Source organism: Rhinoraja longicauda, chromosome 29 (assembly GCF_053455715.1).
Source record: "Rhinoraja longicauda isolate Sanriku21f chromosome 29, sRhiLon1.1, whole genome shotgun sequence".
NCBI lineage: Eukaryota > Metazoa > Chordata > Chondrichthyes > Rajiformes > Arhynchobatidae > Rhinoraja > Rhinoraja longicauda.
In genome coordinates, this window is record NC_135981.1 from 6992285 (window position 1) to 7014108 (window position 21824).

At 46.8% G+C, this 21824-nt stretch overlaps 1 protein-coding gene across 2 annotated transcripts in view; it reads left to right on the forward strand.

Annotated features, from left to right (window-relative positions):
- LOC144607729 (gasdermin-A2-like) overlaps positions 1–21824 on the forward strand; it is an 80890-nt gene that overhangs the window by 24965 nt on the left and 34101 nt on the right. The window contains exon 1 of one of the 2 annotated variants that reach the window (XM_078424765.1): positions 20478–20532. The exons of the other annotated variant lie outside the window; for it this stretch is intronic. Within the exon in view, the coding sequence (XP_078280891.1) occupies positions 20519–20532 (14 nt within the window). The 5' untranslated portion in view covers positions 20478–20518. Of the gene's footprint in view, positions 1–20477; positions 20533–21824 lie in introns of those variants that run through there. 2 annotated transcript variants of the gene reach the window in all.

Consider the following 21824-nt stretch of genomic DNA (forward strand, 5'->3'; position numbering starts at 1 on the left):
TCAATTTGCTCTCGCATGTTAGTATTCTCAAGGACATTAACGAATCTTGTGTGTTTTTATGGTAGTTGGGTCCTGGGGATTTATCGACCTTAATGCTCTTCAAGAGCCCCACACATCTACTCCTTCTTAATCTCAAGATGCCCTTGCACATTAGTATTCTCCACACTGATTTCATCCCCCTTCATATCCTCCTCCTTGTTGAAAACGGGTGCAAAATACTCGTTCAATAGCTTGCCCGCATCTCCAGATTCCAAGCACAAATTCCCTTCTCGATCCTTGAGTGGTCCGACCTTCTTCCTGGTTACCTGCTTGTTTTTAATATGGGTATAAAACGCTTTGGGATTTTCTATAATCCGACATGCCAAAGCCTTTTGGCTCTTGTACATATATGATTGCAGCTACGAATAGTAAGAATTTTACTGAACTCCACGCAAATAAAGAATTTCACTGCACCTCGTTAAATCCTTTTGCTAAGGTATGAAGTCAAATTCAAAGGTGGATTGTGCTCAATAAGGTTTGTGTTTCTAATCGTTTGTAAGGGAGGGAGGGACAAGTAGGGAGGGGGAGGGGGAGGAGGGAGGGGGGGGGGAGTGGGAGAGTGCAAGATGAGATGGAGGAGGTGGTGGGACAGGGGTAGAGGGGAGAGGGAGGGGCAAGGAGAGAAGGAGAGGGTAGACGGGAGGGGGAGAAGGAGATAAAGGAAGGAAGAGGCGGGGAGGGGGTGGAGGAATGGGAGGGGGAGGGGAAGATGAAAGGGAGGGATTGGAGGGAGGGGAGGAGGGAGATGGGGTTCACAGGAGGGGAGAGGAGAGAGTGTGGGGGAGGGGAAGAAGAATTACATTAGCCTATTTTAAGAAAATAACTGCAGATGTTGGTACAAATCGAAGGTATTTATTCACAAAATGCTGGAGTAACTCAGCAGGTCAGGCAGCATCTCAGGACAGAAGGAATGGGTGATGTTTCGGGTCGAGACCCTTCTTCAGACTGATGTCAGGGGGGGCGGGACAAAGGAAGGATATAGGTGGAGACAGGAAGACAGTGGGAGATCTGGGAAGGGGGAGGGGAAGAGAGGGACAGAGGAACTATCTAAAGTTGGAGAAGTCAATGTTCATACCGCTGGGCTGCAAGCTGCCCAGGCGAAATATGAGGTGCTGTTCCTCCAATTTCCGGTGGGCCTCACTATGGCACTGGAGGAGGCCCATGACAGAAAGGTCAGACTGGGAGTGGGAGGTGGAGTTGAAGTGCTCAGCCACCGGGAGATCAGATTCGTTAAGGCGGACTGAGCGAAGGTGTTGAGCGAAACAATCGCCGAGCCTGCATTTGGTTTTAAAGTGATTTACCCTACTATCATATATCATATATCATATCATATATATACAGCCGGAAACAGGCCTTTTCGGCCCTCCAAGTCCGTGCCACCCAGTGATCCCCGTACATTAACACCATCCTACACCCACTAGGGACAATTTTTACATTTACCCAGCCAATTAACCTACATACCTGTACGTCTTTGGAGTGTGGGATGAAACCGAAGATCTCGGAGAAAACCCATGCAGGTCACGGGGAGAACGTACAAACTCCTTACAGTGCAGCACCTGTAGTCAGGATCGAACCTGAGTCTCCGGCGCTGCATTCGCTGTAAAGCAGCAACTCTACCGCTGCGCTACTGTCTTTCCTCTTTTTCTAATGATTCATTCTAATGACTTATACAGTCCAACTTAAGCAGATGGAAGAGTAGTCTTCTCTGTGGCATTAGTCTGGTGTTAAATCACCTTCATGCATTTCCAGTTTACGTTTCTAACCTCAATTTTCCTTTTTTGATCGCACAATAAAACACCTCGAAAGGAATAATTGGCTATTCAGAGTGCCCCAAAACAGTTCCAGATTACAATATATAGATTAATCATGAAGGAAAGCCAAATGTCACCATGAAGAACTATTACTAAATTCATTAAACAATAACTCGTCTTGCTGACTTGATTCATACCTTCAATAAAATCTGAATTTCACTGATAATCAGGGTGTTGGTATTTAACTGGCGGCAATGGAAACTAATGAGAAATGTGGTGAACAGAATTCAGCTGACAATCTCATTTACTTTCCTATATTCTCCCAAGGTGCAGGCGGGGCTTCTGATATATGATCAGAACAGTAAATCAGAAGTGGAAGGTGATTTCGGCTGCAATTTAATACCCTCCTTAAAGGGACTGGAGCTGATGAACAATTCTCTCATCTCTGGCACCTGGACCGGAGACTGCAGCCGACATTGGATAATGGGAAGAACTGCAGATGCTGGTTTATAATCAAAGGTAGACACAAAATGCTGGAGTAACTCAGCGGGACAGGCAGCATCTCTGGAGAGAAGGAATGGGTGACGTTTCGGGTCGAGACCCTTCTTCAGATTGAACAGGCCTTTAGTTTCGTTTAGTCTAGTTTAGTCTAGTTTAGTTTAGTTATTTAGAGATATGGTGTGGAAACAGGGCTAGGTTTAGGGTTGGGGTTAGGGTCACTATTCTATCTTCTTATTTTAATACTTAAACTCACTTTGGACAAGTGCTTCATTCACCTTATGCCAGATGAAGGCATATGCAGACCACCATGGCATGTAGCTTGGGTAAACTAACTAGGCACATATGAATCTGTCACCACAGAGTTAGTGGATAAAGCCACGTAAACATGCAGAGGTCAGAGAGAGAGAGAGAGTGGAGTTAGACACAAAATGCTGGAGTAACTTAGCGGGACAGGCAGCATCTCCGGATAGAAGGAATGGGTGCCATTTCGGGTCGAGACCCTTCTTTAGACGGAGAGTCAGGGAAGAGGGATACACAGAGATATGGAAGGGTAAGGTGTGAAAATGAGACATCAAAGGGACGCAAAGGTGAAGGTGGAAAGGGGAAGATAACCCTCGCTAACAATGATTTATTCTATAGTTTCCTTCAACTTCGTCCCCTTTGATGTCTTGTTTTCACACCTTACCCTTCCATATCTCTGTGTCTCCTTCTCTCCTGACTCTCAGTCTGAAGAAGGGTCTTGACCTGAAACGTCACCCGTTCCTTCTATCCAGGGATGCTGCCTGTCCCGCTGAGTAACTCCAGCATTTTGTGTCTATCTTCAGTGTAAACCAGCATCTGCAATTCCTTCCTGCACGACAGAGTGGAGGGATTGTTGGGCGGGAAAGATTGTTGCAACGATGTTAGAAATTCCGTTAAAAATACCCAAACCACCCCATCCCATCCCATCCAAACCACCCCATCCCCGGGCACTTTCCCTTGCAACCGCAGGAGATGCAACACCTGTCCCTTTACCTCCCCCCTCAACTCCATCCAAGGACCCAAACAGTCTTTCCAGGTGAGACAGAGGCCTGCACCTCCTCCAACCTCATCTATTGCATCCACTGCTCTAGATGTCAACTTCTTTACATCGGCGAAACCAAGCGCAGGCTCGGCGATCGTTTCGCTCAACACTTCCGCTCAGTCCGCCTTAACCAACCTGATCTCCCAGTGGTTGAGCACTTCAACTCCCCCTCCCACTCCCAGTCTGACCTTTCTGTCATGGGCCTCCTCCAGTGCCATAGTGAGGCCCACCGGAAGTTGGAGGAACAGCACCTCATATTTCGCTTGGGCAGCTTGCAGCACAGCGGTATGAACATTGACTTCTCTAACTTTAGATAGTTCCTCTGCCCCTCTCTTCCCCTCCCCTTCCCAGATCTACCTCTATCTTCCTGTCTCCGCCTATATCCTTCCTTTCCCCTGACATCAGTCTGAAGAAGGGTCTCGACCTGAAACGTCACCCTCTCCTTCTCTCCTGAGATGCTGCCTCACCTGCTGAGTTCCTCCAGCATTTTGTGTATAAATACCTTCGATTTGTACCAGCATCTGCAGTTATTGTCTTAAAAATTCCGTCAGCGCTCTGACAATTATTTTATAAAAATCCCCTATTGCAGTTTTGGAAGATTAACGACAAAATGTGAACTGAATTCCTACTCTAAATAAGCATTAATATTTAAATATAATTTGTGAAATGCATCACTTTCCAATTTGCCTGCCACGGACCAAATTACTGTACAGATTTTCAATTTATTTTTTACATTCACCCCATTTAACCCAGGTTTGATCTCCTGCACCATAAATGATTTTTATTCCACACTTATTCTAGTGGCTTTGAAGAGTATAATTTCCACTTTGCCTGATCACCACATCTCGCACATTGTATTGTAACGTCCACAGCAGTCATTGTCATTTTTTATGTCCATATTTGCAACTTGTTTAAGGAATATGTTTGACAAATTCTTACGAGAAGTGCATCATCAATGGGATGTTCCGAGTCTCATTCTTAAACATTAGAATTCATGGTCCTGCATTAAATATATCCTTGATAGACACAAAATGGTGGAGTAACTCAGTGGGACTGGCAGCATCTCTGGAGGAAATTAATAGGTGATGTTTCAGACCGGGTCCCAAAATATCACCTATGGGTCTGATAGAAGGGTTTCGACCCGAAATGTCATCTATCCATGTACCCATGAGGAACTGCACCTCATATTTCGCCTGGGCAGTTTGCAGCCCAGTGGTATGAACATCGACTTCTCCAACTTTAGATAGTTCCTCTGTCCCTCCCGTCCCCTCCACCTTCCCAGATCTCCCTCTATCTTCCTGTCTCCACCTATATCCTTCCTTTGTCCCGCCCCCCCTGACATCAGTCTGAAGAAGGGTCTCGACCCGAAACGCCACCCATCCCTTTTCTCCAGAGACGCTGCCTGACCCGTTGAGTTCCTCCAGCATTTTGTGCCTATCTTTGGTGTAAACCAGCATCTGCAGTTCCTTTTTATAACATTATTAAAAATGTATCCTTGATCCACCTAATGATGTAACAGGATTGGAGAAGGTCCAAACAAATTTTGCAACAATTCTCGAAAGCTGGTGAATCACGAGGAGAGACAAAGTTGGGATTTTTATCGATGGGTTAAGGGAGGATGAGGGGGAGATATACACTGATCAGCCAAAACATTATGACCTGATGAGCCAAAACATTATGACCACCTGCCTAAAATGCTGTTGGTCCTCCGTGTGCAGCCCCACACGCAGCAGGGTGCGATGTACTGTGTATTGTGAAACATTCCTCCCGTGACCACCATTAACATTTTCTGTGACTTGTGCCACAGTAGACCTTCTGTCGGTTCGGACCAGACAATAGACAATAGACAATAGGTGCAGGAGTAGGCCATTCAGCCCTTCGAGCCAGCACCGCCATTCAATGCGATCATGGCTGATCACTATCAATCAGTACCCCGTTCCTGCCTTCTCCCCATACCCCCTCACTCCGCTATCCTTAAGAGCTCTATCCAGCTCTCTCTTGAAAGCATCCAACGAACTGGCCTCCACTGCCTTCTGAGGCAGAGAATTCCACACCTTCACCACCCTCTGACTGAAAAAGTTCTTCCTCATCTCCGTTCTAAATGGCCTACCCCTTATTCTCAAACTGTGGCCCCTTGTTCTGGACTCCCCCAACATTGGGAACATGTTATCTGCCTCTAATGTGTCCAATCCCCTAATTATCTTATATGTTTCAATAAGATCCCCCCTCATCCTTCTAAATTCCAGTGTATACAAGCCCAATCGCTCCAGCTTTTCAACATACGACAGTCCCGCCATTCCGGGAATTAATCTAGTGAACCTACGCTGCACGCCCTCCATAGCAAGAATATCCTTCCTCAAATTTGGAGACCAAAACTGCACACAGTACTCCAGGTGCGGTCTCACCAGGGCCCGGTACAACTGTAGAAGGACCTCTTTGCTCCTATACTCAACTCCTCTTGTTACGAAGGCCAACATTCCATTGGCTTTCTTCACTGCCTGCTGAACCTGCATGCTTCCTTTCATTGACTGATGCACTAGGACACCCAGATCTCGTTGAACTCCCCCTCCTCCTAACTTGACACCATTCAGATAATAATCTGCCTTTCTATTCTTACTTCCAAAGTGAATAACCTCACACTTATCTACATTAAACTGCATCTGCCATGTATCCGCCCACTCACACAACCTGTCCAGGTCACCCTGCAGCCTTATTGCATCTTCCTCACAATTCACACTACCCCCCAACTTAGTATCATCTGCAAATTTGCTAATGGTACTTTTAATCCCTTCGTCTAAGTCATTAATGTATATCGTAAATAGCTGGGGTCCCAGCACCGAACCTTGCGGTACCCCACTGGTCACTGCCTGCCATTCCGAAAGGGACCCATTTATCCCCACTCTTTGCTTTCTGTCTGTTAACCAATTTTCTATCCATGTCAGTACCCTACCCCCAATACCATGTGCCCTAATTTTGCCCACTAATCTCCTATGTGGGACCTTGTCGAAGGCTTTCTGAAAGTCGAGGTACACCACATCCACTGACTCTCCCTTGTCAATTTTCCTAGTTACATCCTCAAAAAATTCCAGTAGATTTGTCAAGCATGATTTCCCCTTCGTAAATCCATGCTGACTCGGAACGATCCCGTTACTGCTATCCAAATGCTCAGCAATTTCGTCTTTTATAATTGACTCCAGCATTTTCCCCACCACTGATGTCAGACTAACTGGTCTATAATTACCCGTTTTCTCTCTCCCTCCTTTCTTAAAAAGTGGGATAACATTTGCTATTCTCCAATCCACAGGAACTGATCCTGAATCTATAGAACATTGAAAAATGATCTCCAATGCTTCCACTATTTCTAGAGCCACCTCCTTAAGTACTCTGGGATGCAGACCATCAGGCCCTGGGGATTTATCAGCCTTCAGTCCCATCAGTCTACCCAAAACCATTTCCTGCCTAATGTGGATTTCCTTCAGTTCCTCCATCACCCTAGGTTCTCCAGCCCCTAGAACATTTGGGAGATTGTGTGTATCTTCCTCAGTGAAGACAGATCCAAAGTAACGGTTTAACTCGTCTGCCATTTCTTTGTTCCCCATAATAAATTCCCCTGCTTCTGTCTTCAAGGGACCCACATTTGCCTTGACTATTTTTTTCCTCTTCACGTACCTAAAAAAACTTTTGCTATCCTCCTTTATATTATTGGCTAGTTTACCCTCGTACCTCATCTTTTCTCTTCGTATTGCCTTTTTAGTTAACTTTTGTTGCTCTTTAAAAGAGTCCCAATCCTCTGTCTTCCCACTCTTCTTTGCTATGTTATACTTCCTCTCCTTAATTTTTATGCTGTCCCTGACTTCCCTTGTCAGCCACAGGTGTCTCTTACTCCCCTTAGAGTCTTTCCACCTCTTTGGAATAAATTGATCCTGCAACCTCTGCATTATTCCCAGGAATACCTGCCATTGCTGTTCTACCGTCTTCCCTGCTAGGGCCTCCTTCCAATCAATTTTGGCCAGCTCCCGCCTCATGCCTCTGTAATCCCCTTTGCTATACTGTAATACCGACACTTCCGATTTTCCCTTCTGCCTTTCCATTTGCAGAGTAAAACTTATCATGTTGTGATCACTGCCTCCTAATGGCTCTTTTACCTCTAGTCCCCTTATCAGATCAGGATCATTACACAACACTAAATCCAGAATTGCCTTCTCCCTGGTAGGCTCCAGTACAAGCTGTTCTAAGAATCCATCTCGAAGGCACTCTACAAACTCTCTTTCCTGGGGTCCATTTCCAACCTGATTTTCCCAGTCTACCTGCATGTTGAAATCTCCCATAACCACCGTAGCATTACATTTTTGACACGCCAATTTTATCTCCTGATTTAACTTGCACCCTAAGTCGAGGCTACTGTTTGGGGGCCTATAGATAACTCCCATTAGGGTCTTTTTACCCTTACAATTTCTCATTTCTATCCATACTGATTCAACATCTCCTGATTCTATGTCACCCCTTGCAAGGGAATGAATATCATTCCTTACCATCAGAGCAACCCCACCCCCTCTGCCCACCTGTCTGTCTTTTCTATACGTTGTGTACCCCTGGGATAGCCTTCGTTGCCCTCGCGCATCGATGAGTCTTGGGCGCCCAACACCCTGTCTGTCGCCGGTTTGTGGTTTGTCCCTCCTCGGACCACTGTCGGTAGGTACTCACCACTGCTGACCGGGAGCACCCCACAAGCCTTGCCGTTTCAGAGATGCTCTGACCCAGTCGTCTGGCCATAACAATTTGGCCCTTGTCAAAGTCGCTCAGGTCTTTACTCCTGCCCATTTCTCCTGCATCCAACACATCAAGAACTGACTCTTCACTTGCTGCCTAATATACCCCACCCCTTGACAGGTGCCATTGTAACAAGATAATCAATGTTATTCACTTTACCTGTCAGTGATCAGAATGTTATGGCTGATCGGTGTAGTTGTGGTGTATAAAATCATGAGGAGCTCAAACAGGGTGAATAAAAAGGATTTATTATCCTCAACAGAGAAAATACAATGTATAAGGATTAAAATTGGTTAATTGGTAAAATTAGACCAAAAGATAATGAGAATCAGAGATCCTACTGGCTGAAATTTGGAAGATTGAGGGGGGATCTTATAGAAACTTACAAAATTCTTAAGGAGTTGGACAGGCTAGATGCAGGAAGATTGTTCCCGATGTTGGGGAAGTCCAGAACAAGGGGTCACAGTTTAAGGATAAGGGGGAAGTCTTTTAGGACCGAGATGAGAGTGTTTTTTTTCACACAGAGAGTGGTGAATCTGTGGAATTCTCTGCCACAGAAGGTAGTTGAGGCCAGTTCATTGGCTATATTTAAGAGGGAGTTAGATGTGGCCCTTGTGGCTAAAGGGATCAGGGGGTATGGAGAGAAGGCAGGTACAGGTTACTGAGTTGGATGATCAGCCATGATCATATTGAATGGCGGTGCAGGCTCGAAGGGCCGAATGGCCTACTCCTGCACCTATTTTCTATGTTTCTAAAGGAAGATGGAGGCCGAGATGGTCATCATACTTGGGAACTACAAACACAGGATGATCGGCGTGGTTGACATGGAGGTATCTAAGTAGATGGATGAGATAAGGTGGTAGATGTCGTTTATATGGAAGGCAACTAGGAAAGTTGAAGAAGACAGGTTTTTAGATATTGCTGAAAAGTGAAGGCAGACACAAAATGCTGGAGTAACTCAGCGGTTCAGGCAGCGTCTCTGGAGAGAGGGAATGGGTGACGTTGCGGGTCGAGACCCTTCTTCAGATTCAAAACGTCACCCATTCCTTCGCTCCAGAGATGCTGCCTGACCCGCTGAGTTACTCCAGCATTGTGTGTCTTCCTTCAATTTAAACCAGCATCTGCAGTTTTTTTCCCCCTCCACATCTTGCTGAAATGTGAGACTGCAATGGTAGTGGAATATGGGAGGTATCTAAGAAAGTTGAAGAAGGCAGAGTAATAGACATACTCTATATAGGAAGTAAACAAGATGATTGAAGAAGGCAGGATGGTAGATGTTGTCTATATCGAGGTAACTAAGGAGACTGATGCAGACAGGGTTGTGGCCATGTGCACTTCAGTAAGGTACTTAACAAGGTCCTGCAAGGAAGATGGGATCCAAGGCAAGCTGACTAACTGGATCTAAAATTGGCTTAGTGATGAACGGCAGAGTGCGTTGATGAAAGGTTGTTTTTCTGATTGAAATAGGTGACCACTGGTGCATTTCAGGGCTTGGTGCTCAGGCCTTTGTTGTTTGTTTTCTATAAATATTAATGACTTGGATGTGGAGGTAGGAGAGATTAATAAATTTGTGGATGACATGAGAATTGGTGGCGTATGAAGGTTATCCAAGACTACAGCAGGATACCGATCAGACAGAAAATCAGTCAGAGTGTTTCGGCAGATGGCACTTAACCCCGGCCATTGCCAGGGTAGAAGATGTACAATAAAGAAAGTTGATGTGCAGAAGGACCTAGGGGGTCAATTCGATTGCTTCCTGAGGGTGGCAAAATAGGTGGATAGTATGGTTAAGGAGCCACATGGCATGCTTGTCTTCATGGGTCAGAGCATAGAAATATAATAGCCTTTGATGGCACTGGGCCTACCGCTGGGGTGTAGATGCTGCCTGACCCATTGAGTTACTCCAACATTTTGTGTCTATCAAAACTCGCTGGAGTTTGAAGGCACAAAAGGTGAAAGCCTGGATAGAGTGGATGTTGAGAGAGTGCTTCCACCAGTGGGAGAGTCTCGGACTAGAGGTCACAGCCTTAAAATGAAAGGACATTCCTTTAGGAAGGAGGTGAGGAGGAATTTCTTTAGTCAGAGGGTGGTGAATCTGTGGAATTCATTGCCTCAGAAGGCTGTGGAGGCCAGGTCAGTGGATATTTTAACGGCAGAGAGATTCTTGATTAGTACGGGTGTCAGGGGTTATGGGGAGAAGGCAGGAGAATGGGGTTGAGAGGGAAAGATAGATCAACCTTGGATATGCAAAACAAAGAATTTCACTGTATCTCATCACATATGACAAGAAAGTATTCATTCATTCATTCATTCATTCATTCATTTATTCATTCAAAACTGGCTAAAAGTCCTACGTGAGATAGGTCGGGTGTCATCTGCCCCACCAATGTTGTAACTAGATGAAGAAATGCTTTCCCAGTGTCTGAAGTTATGGAGTATAGGAAGATTTAGATTTAGATTTTATAGATTTAGTGATACAGTGCGGAAACAGGCCCTTCGGTCCACCGAGTCCGCGCCGCCCAGCGATCCCCGCACATTAACACTATCCTACACACACTAGGGCCAATTTTTACATTTACCCAGTCAATTAACCTACGTACCTGTACGTCTTTGGAGTGTGGGAGGAAACCGAAGATCTCGGAGAAAACTCACGCAGGTCACGGGGAGAACATACAAACTCCGTACAGACGGCGCCCGTAGTCAGGATCGAACCTGAGTCTCCGGCGCTGCATTCGCTGTAAGGCAGCAACTCTACCGCTGCGCCACCGTGAAGAAGATAATCCGAAGAAGGGAACCAGTCTGAGGAAGGATCTTGACCAAAAACATCACCCATTCCTTCTCTCCAGAATGCTGCCTGTCCCGCTGAGTTACTCCAGCTTTTTGTGTCCATCTGAGGTTATGACTTCAGATAGACACAAAATGCTGGAGTTACTGAAACAGTTACTACAGGATGCAAGACCAGATTTGCAATTGGTTTCATGTACAAGGTAGACACAAAATGCTGGAGTAACTCAATGGGTCAGGCAGCATCTCGGGAGAGAAGGAATGGATGACGTTTCGGGTCGAGACCCTTCTTCAGACTGAAACGTCACCCATTCCTTCTCTCCCGAGATGGTGCCTGACCCGCTGAGTTACTCAAGTATTTTGTGTCTACCTTCGATTTAAGCCAGCATCTGCCGTTTTTTTTTTCCCTATTGGTTTCATGTACAGGTAGATACAAGTCAGTTTAGTAACTTTACTTTTGTTATTCATTCGTGGTCTTATTGCAATTGTATAGTTCCACTGTCACTTTCAATGAACTGTGCACATGTACAATTGTGCCTCTTGTTCTTCTTTAGCAAAATGTAACATTTTACAAACTCAGTGTTAAAATCCTTCAAAAGTCCCTTTCTTCAATTACAATTTTGCTTGCAAACTTTAATCTCGATTTACCTGGCCAGACATAGAAATTAACCATCCGCTAATGAGTTTTTTTTTTAACCTTGGCATGGTCCATATCCTCTTTATAGCTATTCAAAACCTTATGTCTAGGAAAACAAAATTGCAGATGCTGGTTTAAATCAAAGGTAGACACGAAATGCTGAAGTAACTCAGCGGGACAGGCAGCATCTCAGGAGAGAAGGAACGGGGTGACGTTTCGGATCGAGACCCTTCTTCAGACTGAGCGGAACCTTATGTTTGGTTCAGAGATATGGCATGGAAACAGGCCCTTCAGCCCACGGAGCCCACACCGACCATCGATCATCTGTTCACACTAGTTGTGTGCTATCCCACTTTCCCACCCACTCCCTTACACACTAGGGGTAATTTACAGCGGGCCAATTAACCTACAAACCCCGCACGTCTTTGGGAAGTTGGAGGAAACCGAAGCAACCAGCTCTCAGTCACTGGGAGAACGTGCAAACTCCACACAGACAGCACCTGAGGTCAGGATCGAACCTGGGTCTGAGGCACTGTGAGGCGATGATAATATAATTACTTCACAAAATGCTGGAGTAACTCAGCAGGTCAGGCAGCATCTCAGGAGAGAAGGAATGGGTGACGTTTCGGTTCGAGACCCTTCTTCAGACCTCAAGGGTCTGAAGAAAGGTCTCAACCCGAAACGTCACCCATTTCTTCTCTCCTGAGATGCTGCCTGACCTGCTGAGTTACTCCAGCATTTTGTGAAATAAATACCTTCGATTTGTACCAGCATCTGCAGTTATTTTCTTTCATAATATAATTACTGGTTTGTGGGTGTCCACCCACTGATGTTTGCTCTACTTGGACCAACTCGTCTCCAACATTCAAGTCCAGCAGCACCACCTTGCCTCAGAGATAAAAACATTCCAATCAATAAAGTGTGTGGGGAGGAACTGCAGATGCTGGTTTAAACTGAAGACAGACACCGAGTGCTGGAGCAACTCAGTGGGGTCAGGCAGAATCTCTGGGGAAAAAGGTGACGTTTCAGGTTGAGACCCTTCTTCAGACCAATCAATAAAACTCTTCAGAACATACTTACGAAACTCCTCTCCTTTGCCCTAATTGCTTTTAGGATAGTTGATACCTCTCACTGGATGGCACAGTGGTACAGAGATGGAGTTGCTGCCTTACAACTCTAGAGAGCCGGGTTCGATCCTGACTACGGGTGCTGTCTGTACAGAGTTTTATACGTTCTCCCCGAGACTGCCCGGGTTTTCCCCGGGTGCTCCGATTTCCTCCCACATCCCAATGACGTGCATGTTTACAGGTTACGAGATGGAGAGATGGAGAGATCAGTGGAAGTCAGCGGAACCATCTGGGCCACACCGCAACATCGGTGAACCCATGGACGTCCCTGGCCAGGACCTGCCCCGAAAGCGGTGGATGACCCTCAATCGCCTGAGGACGGGCGTGGGACGCTATGGAGTAGCGACGAAGAGGTGGGGTCTCGTGGACAGTGCCTTCTGCGAGCGTGGGGACCCAACACACACAGTGGAGCACACGGTCACCAGTTGCCCCAAATACCGGCCACCGAATGGTGAACGAGGTCTGATTGACCTGGACGATGACACGTTGGCCTGGCTCGCCTCAACGGAGCTGCAGGTCTAAAAGACGTACGACAGAAGAAGAAGGTTAATTGACTTCTGTAAATTGTCCTTATTGTGTGGGGCAGAACTAGTGTACGGGTGGCCGGCATTGACTCGCTGGGCTGAAGGGCCTGTTTCCATGCTGAAACTCCAGACGCTTTTCCACATCTCTGTAATTTGCTCCTCAATGCCTTTTACACTGAAGAATTGGCCCAATGACATTAAAAAAAAAAGAGAAAGGTTTCTTTATAACCTCATTTTAATAACTTTACAAGATTTTGATATGGTTGAACATGGTTTCATTTCTTATTTGTATTTTGGATCATTTTCATTTTTAATTTCTGAAGAAGATGTCGGAAGATAGTCCCTTACGTTTCAGCTGCTAGGGACTAAATCACCCTGTGTCGTAGAACTGCCACAGCAGGAGTGATGGAGGCAGCACTCTGGGAGTTACACAGCCACAAAAAGCAAGTGCAATTGTAAACGTCCGTGAGAGGTGAATGAGAGGGAAAGGACAATTTCGGTGCAAGGTGGTCCACTAAATTAGTTTTCAATCAGTAAAGGAGCATAAAGGCAATTGTGCCTGCAACATGTCTAATCGAATCTAGTGGCAACTTCTGGCACGAAACCTCGCAAAGCTTTAACAAAATTAGATGTAACTACAGGGCTGAAAAATTACAGACAAAAATGGAGATAAATCCTAACAGTTGGCAGATCTACTGTAAGCTTAAAGCAAGTAGACGCAAATTGCGCTCGAGAATTCCTTCAGTGATTCACAGCCCCCGGGTGAATGGTGGATCTTAATTAAAGATTAACAACAAAAATCATCCTCGTTTGTTAAAGCAAACAGTTTCCATGCTGGAGTTCCTGTCACTGGCTCTTGTAGATATGGCTCCAAATTGTGTGATGAACAAGGCAATATAGACTTTGTCAGCCTTATAATCTACCCACAGCCGAGCCCGACGTAAGCTACCAGCTAACAAATATGTGCTGCAGCCGGTCACTACTCAGAAGCAATTTGTGCCTGTTATCTCCGCCTTTGGAGGTTCTGCGTTGCGCGGAGTGGTGCAATCAACTTCCATTGGGACTCTCAAAAGAAAATTAGACCACCCAGAATGGGAGAATTTTGGGGGATAATTGTTGAACTTAAAGCTGACAATTCTTTTGCGTGACGTGTTGCCATCAACCATTCACCCAGCATTCTTCGTTGCCAACATTGGGCTTGTCTTGGGAACTGTAAGGCGACAACACTGAACTATTTATTATCAGCTAGTTGTTGTCTTGCAGAGCCAGATACCAGGGTACTATCCTGGAGTAAATGAGGAAAAACTTTTTCAGTCAGAGAGTTGTAAATCTGTGGAATTCTCTGCAGTGGAGGCCAATTCTCTGAATGCATTCAAGAGAGGGCTAGATAGAGCTCTTAAGGATAGCGGAGTCAGGGGGTATGGGGAGAAGGCAGGAACGGGGTACTGATTGAGAATGATCAGCCATGATCACATTGAATGGTGGTGCTGGCTCGAAGGGCCGAATGGCCTACTCCTGCACCTATTGTCTGTTGTCTATTGCAATGCTGAGCCCGAGTTTTAAATGCATCCAATAAGCTGTTAATGGACACGGGGCAGTGGAGACCAGGCTCAATGTGAATGAAACATAACAACAGCTGCTTGGTTCAGCGTGTGGGAAACCATCTGACAATCAGTCGCAGTCCAGGACCCTTCTGCCTCAATTAAAGTTTGATTCCTTACCTTTAGCAACAATTTCCGAGTTGTTCCCCCTCTGCAGCCACTGATTATAACAGTATAACAGTATAACAGAGCTTTATTTGTCATTCGGTACCAAGGTACCGAACGAAACTCACATAGCAGTCATAGAAAAAAAGAACACAAGACACATGACCCCAACACAAACGTCCATCACAGTGACTCCAAACACCCCCTCACTGTGATGGAGGCAACAAAACTTCCACTCTCTTCCCCACGCCCACGGACAGACAGCTCGTCCCCGACCGACCCGCAGTCCCCGCAAGGGGATGGAAGTCCCCGCGGCTGAAACGTCTCGCGGCCGAGCCGGGCGATGAAAGGCCCCGCGACCAAGCCTTGCGCAGCTAAGTCCCGTGGTCGAGCCGCACCAGCTATGTAAAGTCCCGTGGCCGAGCCGCACCAGCGATGAAAAGTCCCGCGGCCGAGCCGCACCGGGCGATGTAAAGTCCAGCGGCCAAGCCGCACCAGCGATGTAAAGTCCTGCGGCCGAGCCGCACCGGGCGATGAAAAGTCCCGCGGCCGAGCCGCACCGGGCGATGTTAGGCCCCGCAGCCGAGCCGCACCCCGCGCCGTGAGGAAGAGAAAAGTTTCCCCACCCACACCACCACCCCCCACACATACACAACCAAAAATAAAATACAAAAACCATCCCAACACCGACACACAACAAAAAAAAAGGAAAAAAGACGAACAGACTGCTAGCGAGCCGCAGCCGTTAGGCGCCGCCACTTCCGCGATTAAAGCAGGTTGTTCACCCCAGGTGTGCAGGATTGTCCATGGGTTCAGCACCATCTTTATTGGTGGTTCTTTACAAGGAAGATGTACCATGGTCACATAGTTTGGAAGCAAAGGCTGCCAGCTTATAACCACCAGCGCCAGGTGATTTTTACATCTGTAAATTTTAGATCTATTTTTTAGATTTAGAGATACAGCTCACAAACAGGCCCTTCGGCCCACCGGGTCCGCGCCGCCCAGCGATCCCCAACACACTAACACTATCCTACACCCACTAGGGACAATTTTTACATTTGCCCAGCCAATTAACATACATACCTCTACGTCTTTGGAGTATGAAATAAAAATATATTTTTAAAAACCTGCAGATGCTGGATATCTAAACACCAAACAGAAAAGGCTGGATTTGCCCAGCTGGTCAGGCAGCATCTGTGATCAGAGAAACTGAGTTCATTGATAAATTGTGCAAGAAGGAACTGCAGATGCTGGTTTACACCGAAGACAGACACGAAATGCTGGAGTAACTCAGCGGGATGGATAGGGTCTCCAGAGAGAAGGAATGGGTGATGTTTCAGGCCAAGCCCCTTCTTATGACTAATTGACAAATTGTCTTCACTCTGAAGATGCTGAATAAGTTTCCGACATATTCCATTTTAATTCCTATCCTTGCAACAGGTTCAATGGTCCAATGGGACTTTATTTGTTGCATGTACCGAGGTACAGTGACATTTATTTTTGTGTACAGCTCAGTGCAAGTATCACTATATGTACGCACTTGGAGACATATATGTGTAGTGATGGAACGAACTGCAGATTTTTTAGATTTAGATTTAGATTTAGAGATACAGCGCAGAAACAGGCCCTTCGGCCCACCGGGTCCGCGCCGCCCAGCGATCCCCGCACATTAACACTATCCTACACCCACTAGGGACAATTTTTACATTTGCCCAGCCAATTAACCCACAAACCTGCACGTCTTTGGAGTGTGGGAGGAAACCAAAGATCTCGGAGAAAACCCACGCAGGTCACGGGGAAAACGTACAAACTCCGTACAGTACGGCACCCGTAGTCAGGATCGAAACTGAGTCTCCGGCGCTGCATTCGCTGTAAGGCAGCAACTCTACCGCCGCGCCACCGGTTCCACCCCTCTCTCCAGAGATGCTGTCTGTCCCGCTGAGTTACTCCAGCATTTTGTGCCTATCCTCGTGACAATAAACGAAACTGAACCTCTTTCTGTCTTTCCACCTGCTGAGTTATTCCGGCATTTGTTTTAATTTTATATTTCCGGCTTCTGCAGTTTCTTTTGACTTCACTCACTGGCCTCACGTTCAGGACAGAAATCCTTCACGTTCACAATCCTCATCACCAGGTGCAGCAAAAATATATTGACAGAAGGTCGCTTACGAAAATCTTAAGAACCAACTTTCACCTTGCGCTTTTCTCCAGCTGCCTTCCTGCCTGGGCCAGCTGCGATGTATTCATCTGAGGCAACAATCGCAGCTCTGATGGCTGTAAGGGGTTTCTGCGCCGAGCTTTCGCCCGACCTAAGGTCCCCGTGCCTTGCTCTGATCCCTTGACCAGGCCGCGCACACTGGTTCCCCGTGAGTGGTTCGACCCACTCACCCCCTACGGTTCTAGACACTGGACTTAGATGCAGGAGCGTTTATAGTGCAGAAAAATTCAACCAGACCAGATTTGAAGACCAGGGTTTAAATGGAAAAGGCTTTTATTGAGCGCTTGGGACTATTGTCCATGAATACTTATACAGTTCTATAAGACATATCTATAAGACACATACCAAATTACATGAATACTTTTGACTATGAATTCTAAAACGCACAGTTCTACAAGACATATACACGACTGTAAGATGGGGAACGTACGACACATCGCAAAATTGACCAACACATATTCCTTTACACACCCACGTTTATTCAAACCACCCTCCCCTCTACACTAAACTATGTCCAGGATATGCAGGATCGGGGTACATGCTCACCATGGGGCTATTACTGGGGTTACTGGCTGTTCGTGCTGCTTCTCCGCTGCTTTCTGTGAGGGTCGTGCTTGTCCCCTGAGTTTCTTCCTTCCGTTTCTTGCGTTCCTTGCAGGTTTTCTTGCAGTATTTCTTCTCGAGTTGCGTGCCGGCTCCTCTCTTGCACTTGGCTTCTTCTTGCCTGTCTTTTCTTCCTCCTGCATCCGTTTGACTTCCAGTATTTCTTCTTGAAGTATTTCTTCTTAACTTAACTTTTTCACCCAAAAGTAGTGGCCAGTTATACTGTTTCTGACCCGTCCTATCTCCCGCCAGATCTTGGAATCTCTTTGTTCAAAAAGATATGTATGAGGTTTTCTTCTGATCTGCGTTTATGTTCGGGGATACCGGGGATGGCCAGACGGTGTTAATTGAGATTTCGTTGTGAGGTGATGGGTGTTAACTGGTTTCCCATCACCTACCAGGTAGTTTTCTATGGGCTATTGTGCCCCCTCACTGAGATGAACTGTTTAGGTCGGCTTGGGGCATTGTGAGTATGCTGATGTCAGCGCCCCAGTGTCTGGACTCCGACCTGGTTTCGTAGGTTTCTGCATGGCCAATATCCATCCTTTGTTCTGGCCGTGGCTTTACAGAAACCTAGAGACTGGGATGTAAGGTTTTTTACCTTTTGTGGCTGGTCACGAGGTCCTGCAGCCATTTTAGGACCCACAGATTGTGACATCCTTTGGTAAACTGACTGCAGCCTTTCTCCGCTATCAGCCCCAGTCTCCCGTTTAAAATGTCCAAACTGCAGCTCTTTGGTTTTGTGTTGATTTCAGAATGAGGGAAAACTTCTCAAATCTTACATGGCTTAAAAGAAGTCCCACCTTGGAAGACATAATTTGAGTAGCAGCAGGGTACAGATTTAATGGTCCTCTATAATTTAAGAATAAGTTTAAATCAGTTTAAGAATAAGGGGTAGGCCATTTAGAACGGAGATGAGGAAGAACTTTTTCAGTCAGAGAGTGGTGAAGGTGTGGAATTCTCTGCCTCAGAAGGCAGTGGAGGCCAGTTCGTTGGATGCTTTCAAGAGAGAGTTGGATAGAGCTCTTAAGGATAGCGGAGTGAGGGGGTATGGGGAGAAGGCAGGAACGGGGTACTGATTGAGAGTGATCAGCCATGATCGCATTGAATGGCGGTGCTGGCTCGAAGGGCTGAATGGCCTACTCCTGCACCTATTGTCTATTGTCTATAATCAGTGCAATGCTGAAAACTCTGCAAGGCTAATGCATAACACTGGCCAATCGGGAACAGGTCTCTTTGAAAGGTGATTTTTTAGTTTATCTACTGATATTTCTGGAGTTTGGAGGGAACTTGTGGAATTATTTGCCACAGACGGCGATGGAGGCCAAGACTTCAGGCTTTTCTTCAGTTCAGCTTAGAGATACAGCGCGGAAACAGGCCCTTCGGCCCACCGAGTCCGCACCGACCAGGGACCCCCGCACATTAACACTATCCTACACATCTTAGGGACAATTTACATTTATACCAAGCCAATTAACCTACAAACCTGTAGGTCTTTGGAGTGTGGGAGGAAACCGAAGATCTCAGAGAAAACCCACGCAGGTCACGGGGACAACGTACAAACTCCATACAGAGAGTGCCCGTAGTCAGGATCGAACCCGGGTCTGTGGTGCTGTAAGCGCTGTAAGGCAGCAACTCTAACGCTGCGCCACCGTGCAGCCCTATTTTGTCAAAGCTGTGTGATTGAAATGATTACTGCCTGGTGGGTTGCTGGGGTGGGGAGTGGAAAACGTCTGCACAAAGACCCCATCGGACAGGTTTTGCCACAGTCCAACTCACAGCAGGCCTAGATAGATAGACTCGATGGGGGAATGGATGGTTCCAGCCATGGGTAAGTCCAGAACCAGAGGAAGCAGCTTCAGAATAAAAGGACCTACCTTTGGAATGGAGGTGAGGATGGTGTGGTCAAGACTGGACAGCTGGGATAGAAGCTGTGGACAGTCGGTGCCTCTGCATGGGGCTAGGATTGAGTAGCCGGGGCGAGCCTGAGATGCCAGAACCTCTTCCAATCCATGGACAACGAGGGTCTACGCTCACATACAGAGGCAAAGATTGGCCGCAAGGATCATCCAGGGACCACCAGTGTCATCTCTTCAAGACCAAAGCTGAGCTGCCAGGATGAAACCTGTACTGTCAACACGGTGGTGCAGCGGTAGAGTTGCTGCCTCACGGCGCCAGAGACCCGGGTTTGATCCTGACCACGGGTGCTTGTCTGTACGGAGTTTGTACGTCTCTCCCCGTGACCTGCGTGGGTTTTCTCCGAGGTCTTCGGTTTCCTCCCACACTCCAACGACGCACAGGTCTGGAGTAACTCAACGGGTCAGGCAGCATCTCGGGAGAGAAGGAATGGGTGACCCCCGAAGGGTCTCGACCCGAAACGTCACCCATTCCTTCTCTCCCGAGATGCTGCCTGACCCGCTGAGTTACTCCAGCATTTTGTGTCTACCTTTGATTTAAACCAGCATCTGCAGGTTTTTTTGTCCTACTGTGAATGTCAGTGTGGTACCTGGTGAACCTGGTGTCATTCCTGATGCCACAGTACGTTAAAAACATTTAAAGGGCAATAAGTTAAAGAAGAGCAGGGGACTAAGTAGGTCATTATTCAAAGAAGAGGCACCAGCTTAAATCAGCTTTTTCTACATTGTGTGACTCATAATTTCTCGCCATTGGTACAAATCGTCCGACCATAATCCGTTAAACATCGCGACCTCCTGTGACTCTGTGCTCTGCTCTGTACTGAAGGCATTGTAACCACTTCCGCTGCAACATCTGGGCCTGTAAGTGTGCCGTCGAGAATGACAAATGTCAGGTAAGGATTAGAATGTGTGTTTGCCGTCAAGGTAAGACTCAAGCTCTCGTTATTCTCTCCAACTCCGATTATGCTCAGGCAGCGTTTATCATTTTGAAGCTGTTTCTTCTGCAGCTAAAAGAGGAATCTTTGTCAGACTAGGAAGGGTTCTGTACGGGGTTTGTACGTTCTCCCCGTGACCTGCGTGGGTTTTCCCCTGGAGACCCGGTTTCCTTCCACACTCCAAAGTCGAACAGGTTTGTAGGTTAGGCACAAAGTGCCGGAGTAACCCAGCGGGACAGGCAGCATTTCTGGAGGGAGGGAATGGGTGGCATTTCGGGTCGAGACCAGACTTCGGTTTAAAACAGCATCTGCAGTTCCTTCCTACAAGTTTGTAGGTTAATTGGCATCTCTAAAATTGTAAATTGTCCCTAGTGTGTGTAGGAAAATGCTAGTGTACAGGGTGATCGCAGGTCGGTGGGACGAAGGGCCTGTTTCCATGCTGTATCTCTAAACTAAACTAAACTAAACTAAACTAAACTAAACTAAACTAAACTAAACTAAACTAGGGAGAACTGCCCTGTGGAGTTGGTTGTAGGTCTGTGCCATGTGCTGATCTCTGGCACTTTATGTGGAGCTGCTTCTGAACGTTGCCACATTAACTGCTGAGGGAAGGATACCATCCAACTAGAGAAGATGCAGAGGAGCTTTACAATGACGTTGCTGGGTCTGGGTTACAGTGCGGAAACAGGCCCTTCCACCCACCGAATCCGCGCCGACCAGCCATCCCCGCACATTAACACTGTCCCACACACATTAGGGACAATTTACATTTTATACCAAGCCAATCAACCTACAAACCTGCACGCCTTTGGAGTGTGGGAGGAAACCGAAAATCTCGGAGAAAACCCACGCAGGTCACGGGGAGGACGTACAAACTCCGTACAGATGGCACCCGTGGTCGGGACCGATCCTGGTTCTCTGGCGCTGTTAGAGCCATAAGGCAGCGGCTCCACCGCTGCGCCACGTGTTGGGAGTTGAGGATGAATAGGCCGGGTAGTATAAGAAAATAACTGCAGATGCTAGTACAAATCAATTTATTCACAAAATGCTGGAGTAACTCAGCAGGTCAGGCAGCATCTCAGGAGAGAAGGAATGGGTGACGTTTCGGGTCGAAGAAGGGTCTCGACCCTTTTTCAGTCTGAAGAAGGGTCTCGACCCGAAACGTCAACCATTCCTTCTCTCCCGAGATGCTGCCCGACCTGCTGAGTTACTCCAGCATTTTGTGAATAAATGAATAGGCCGGGTCTTCT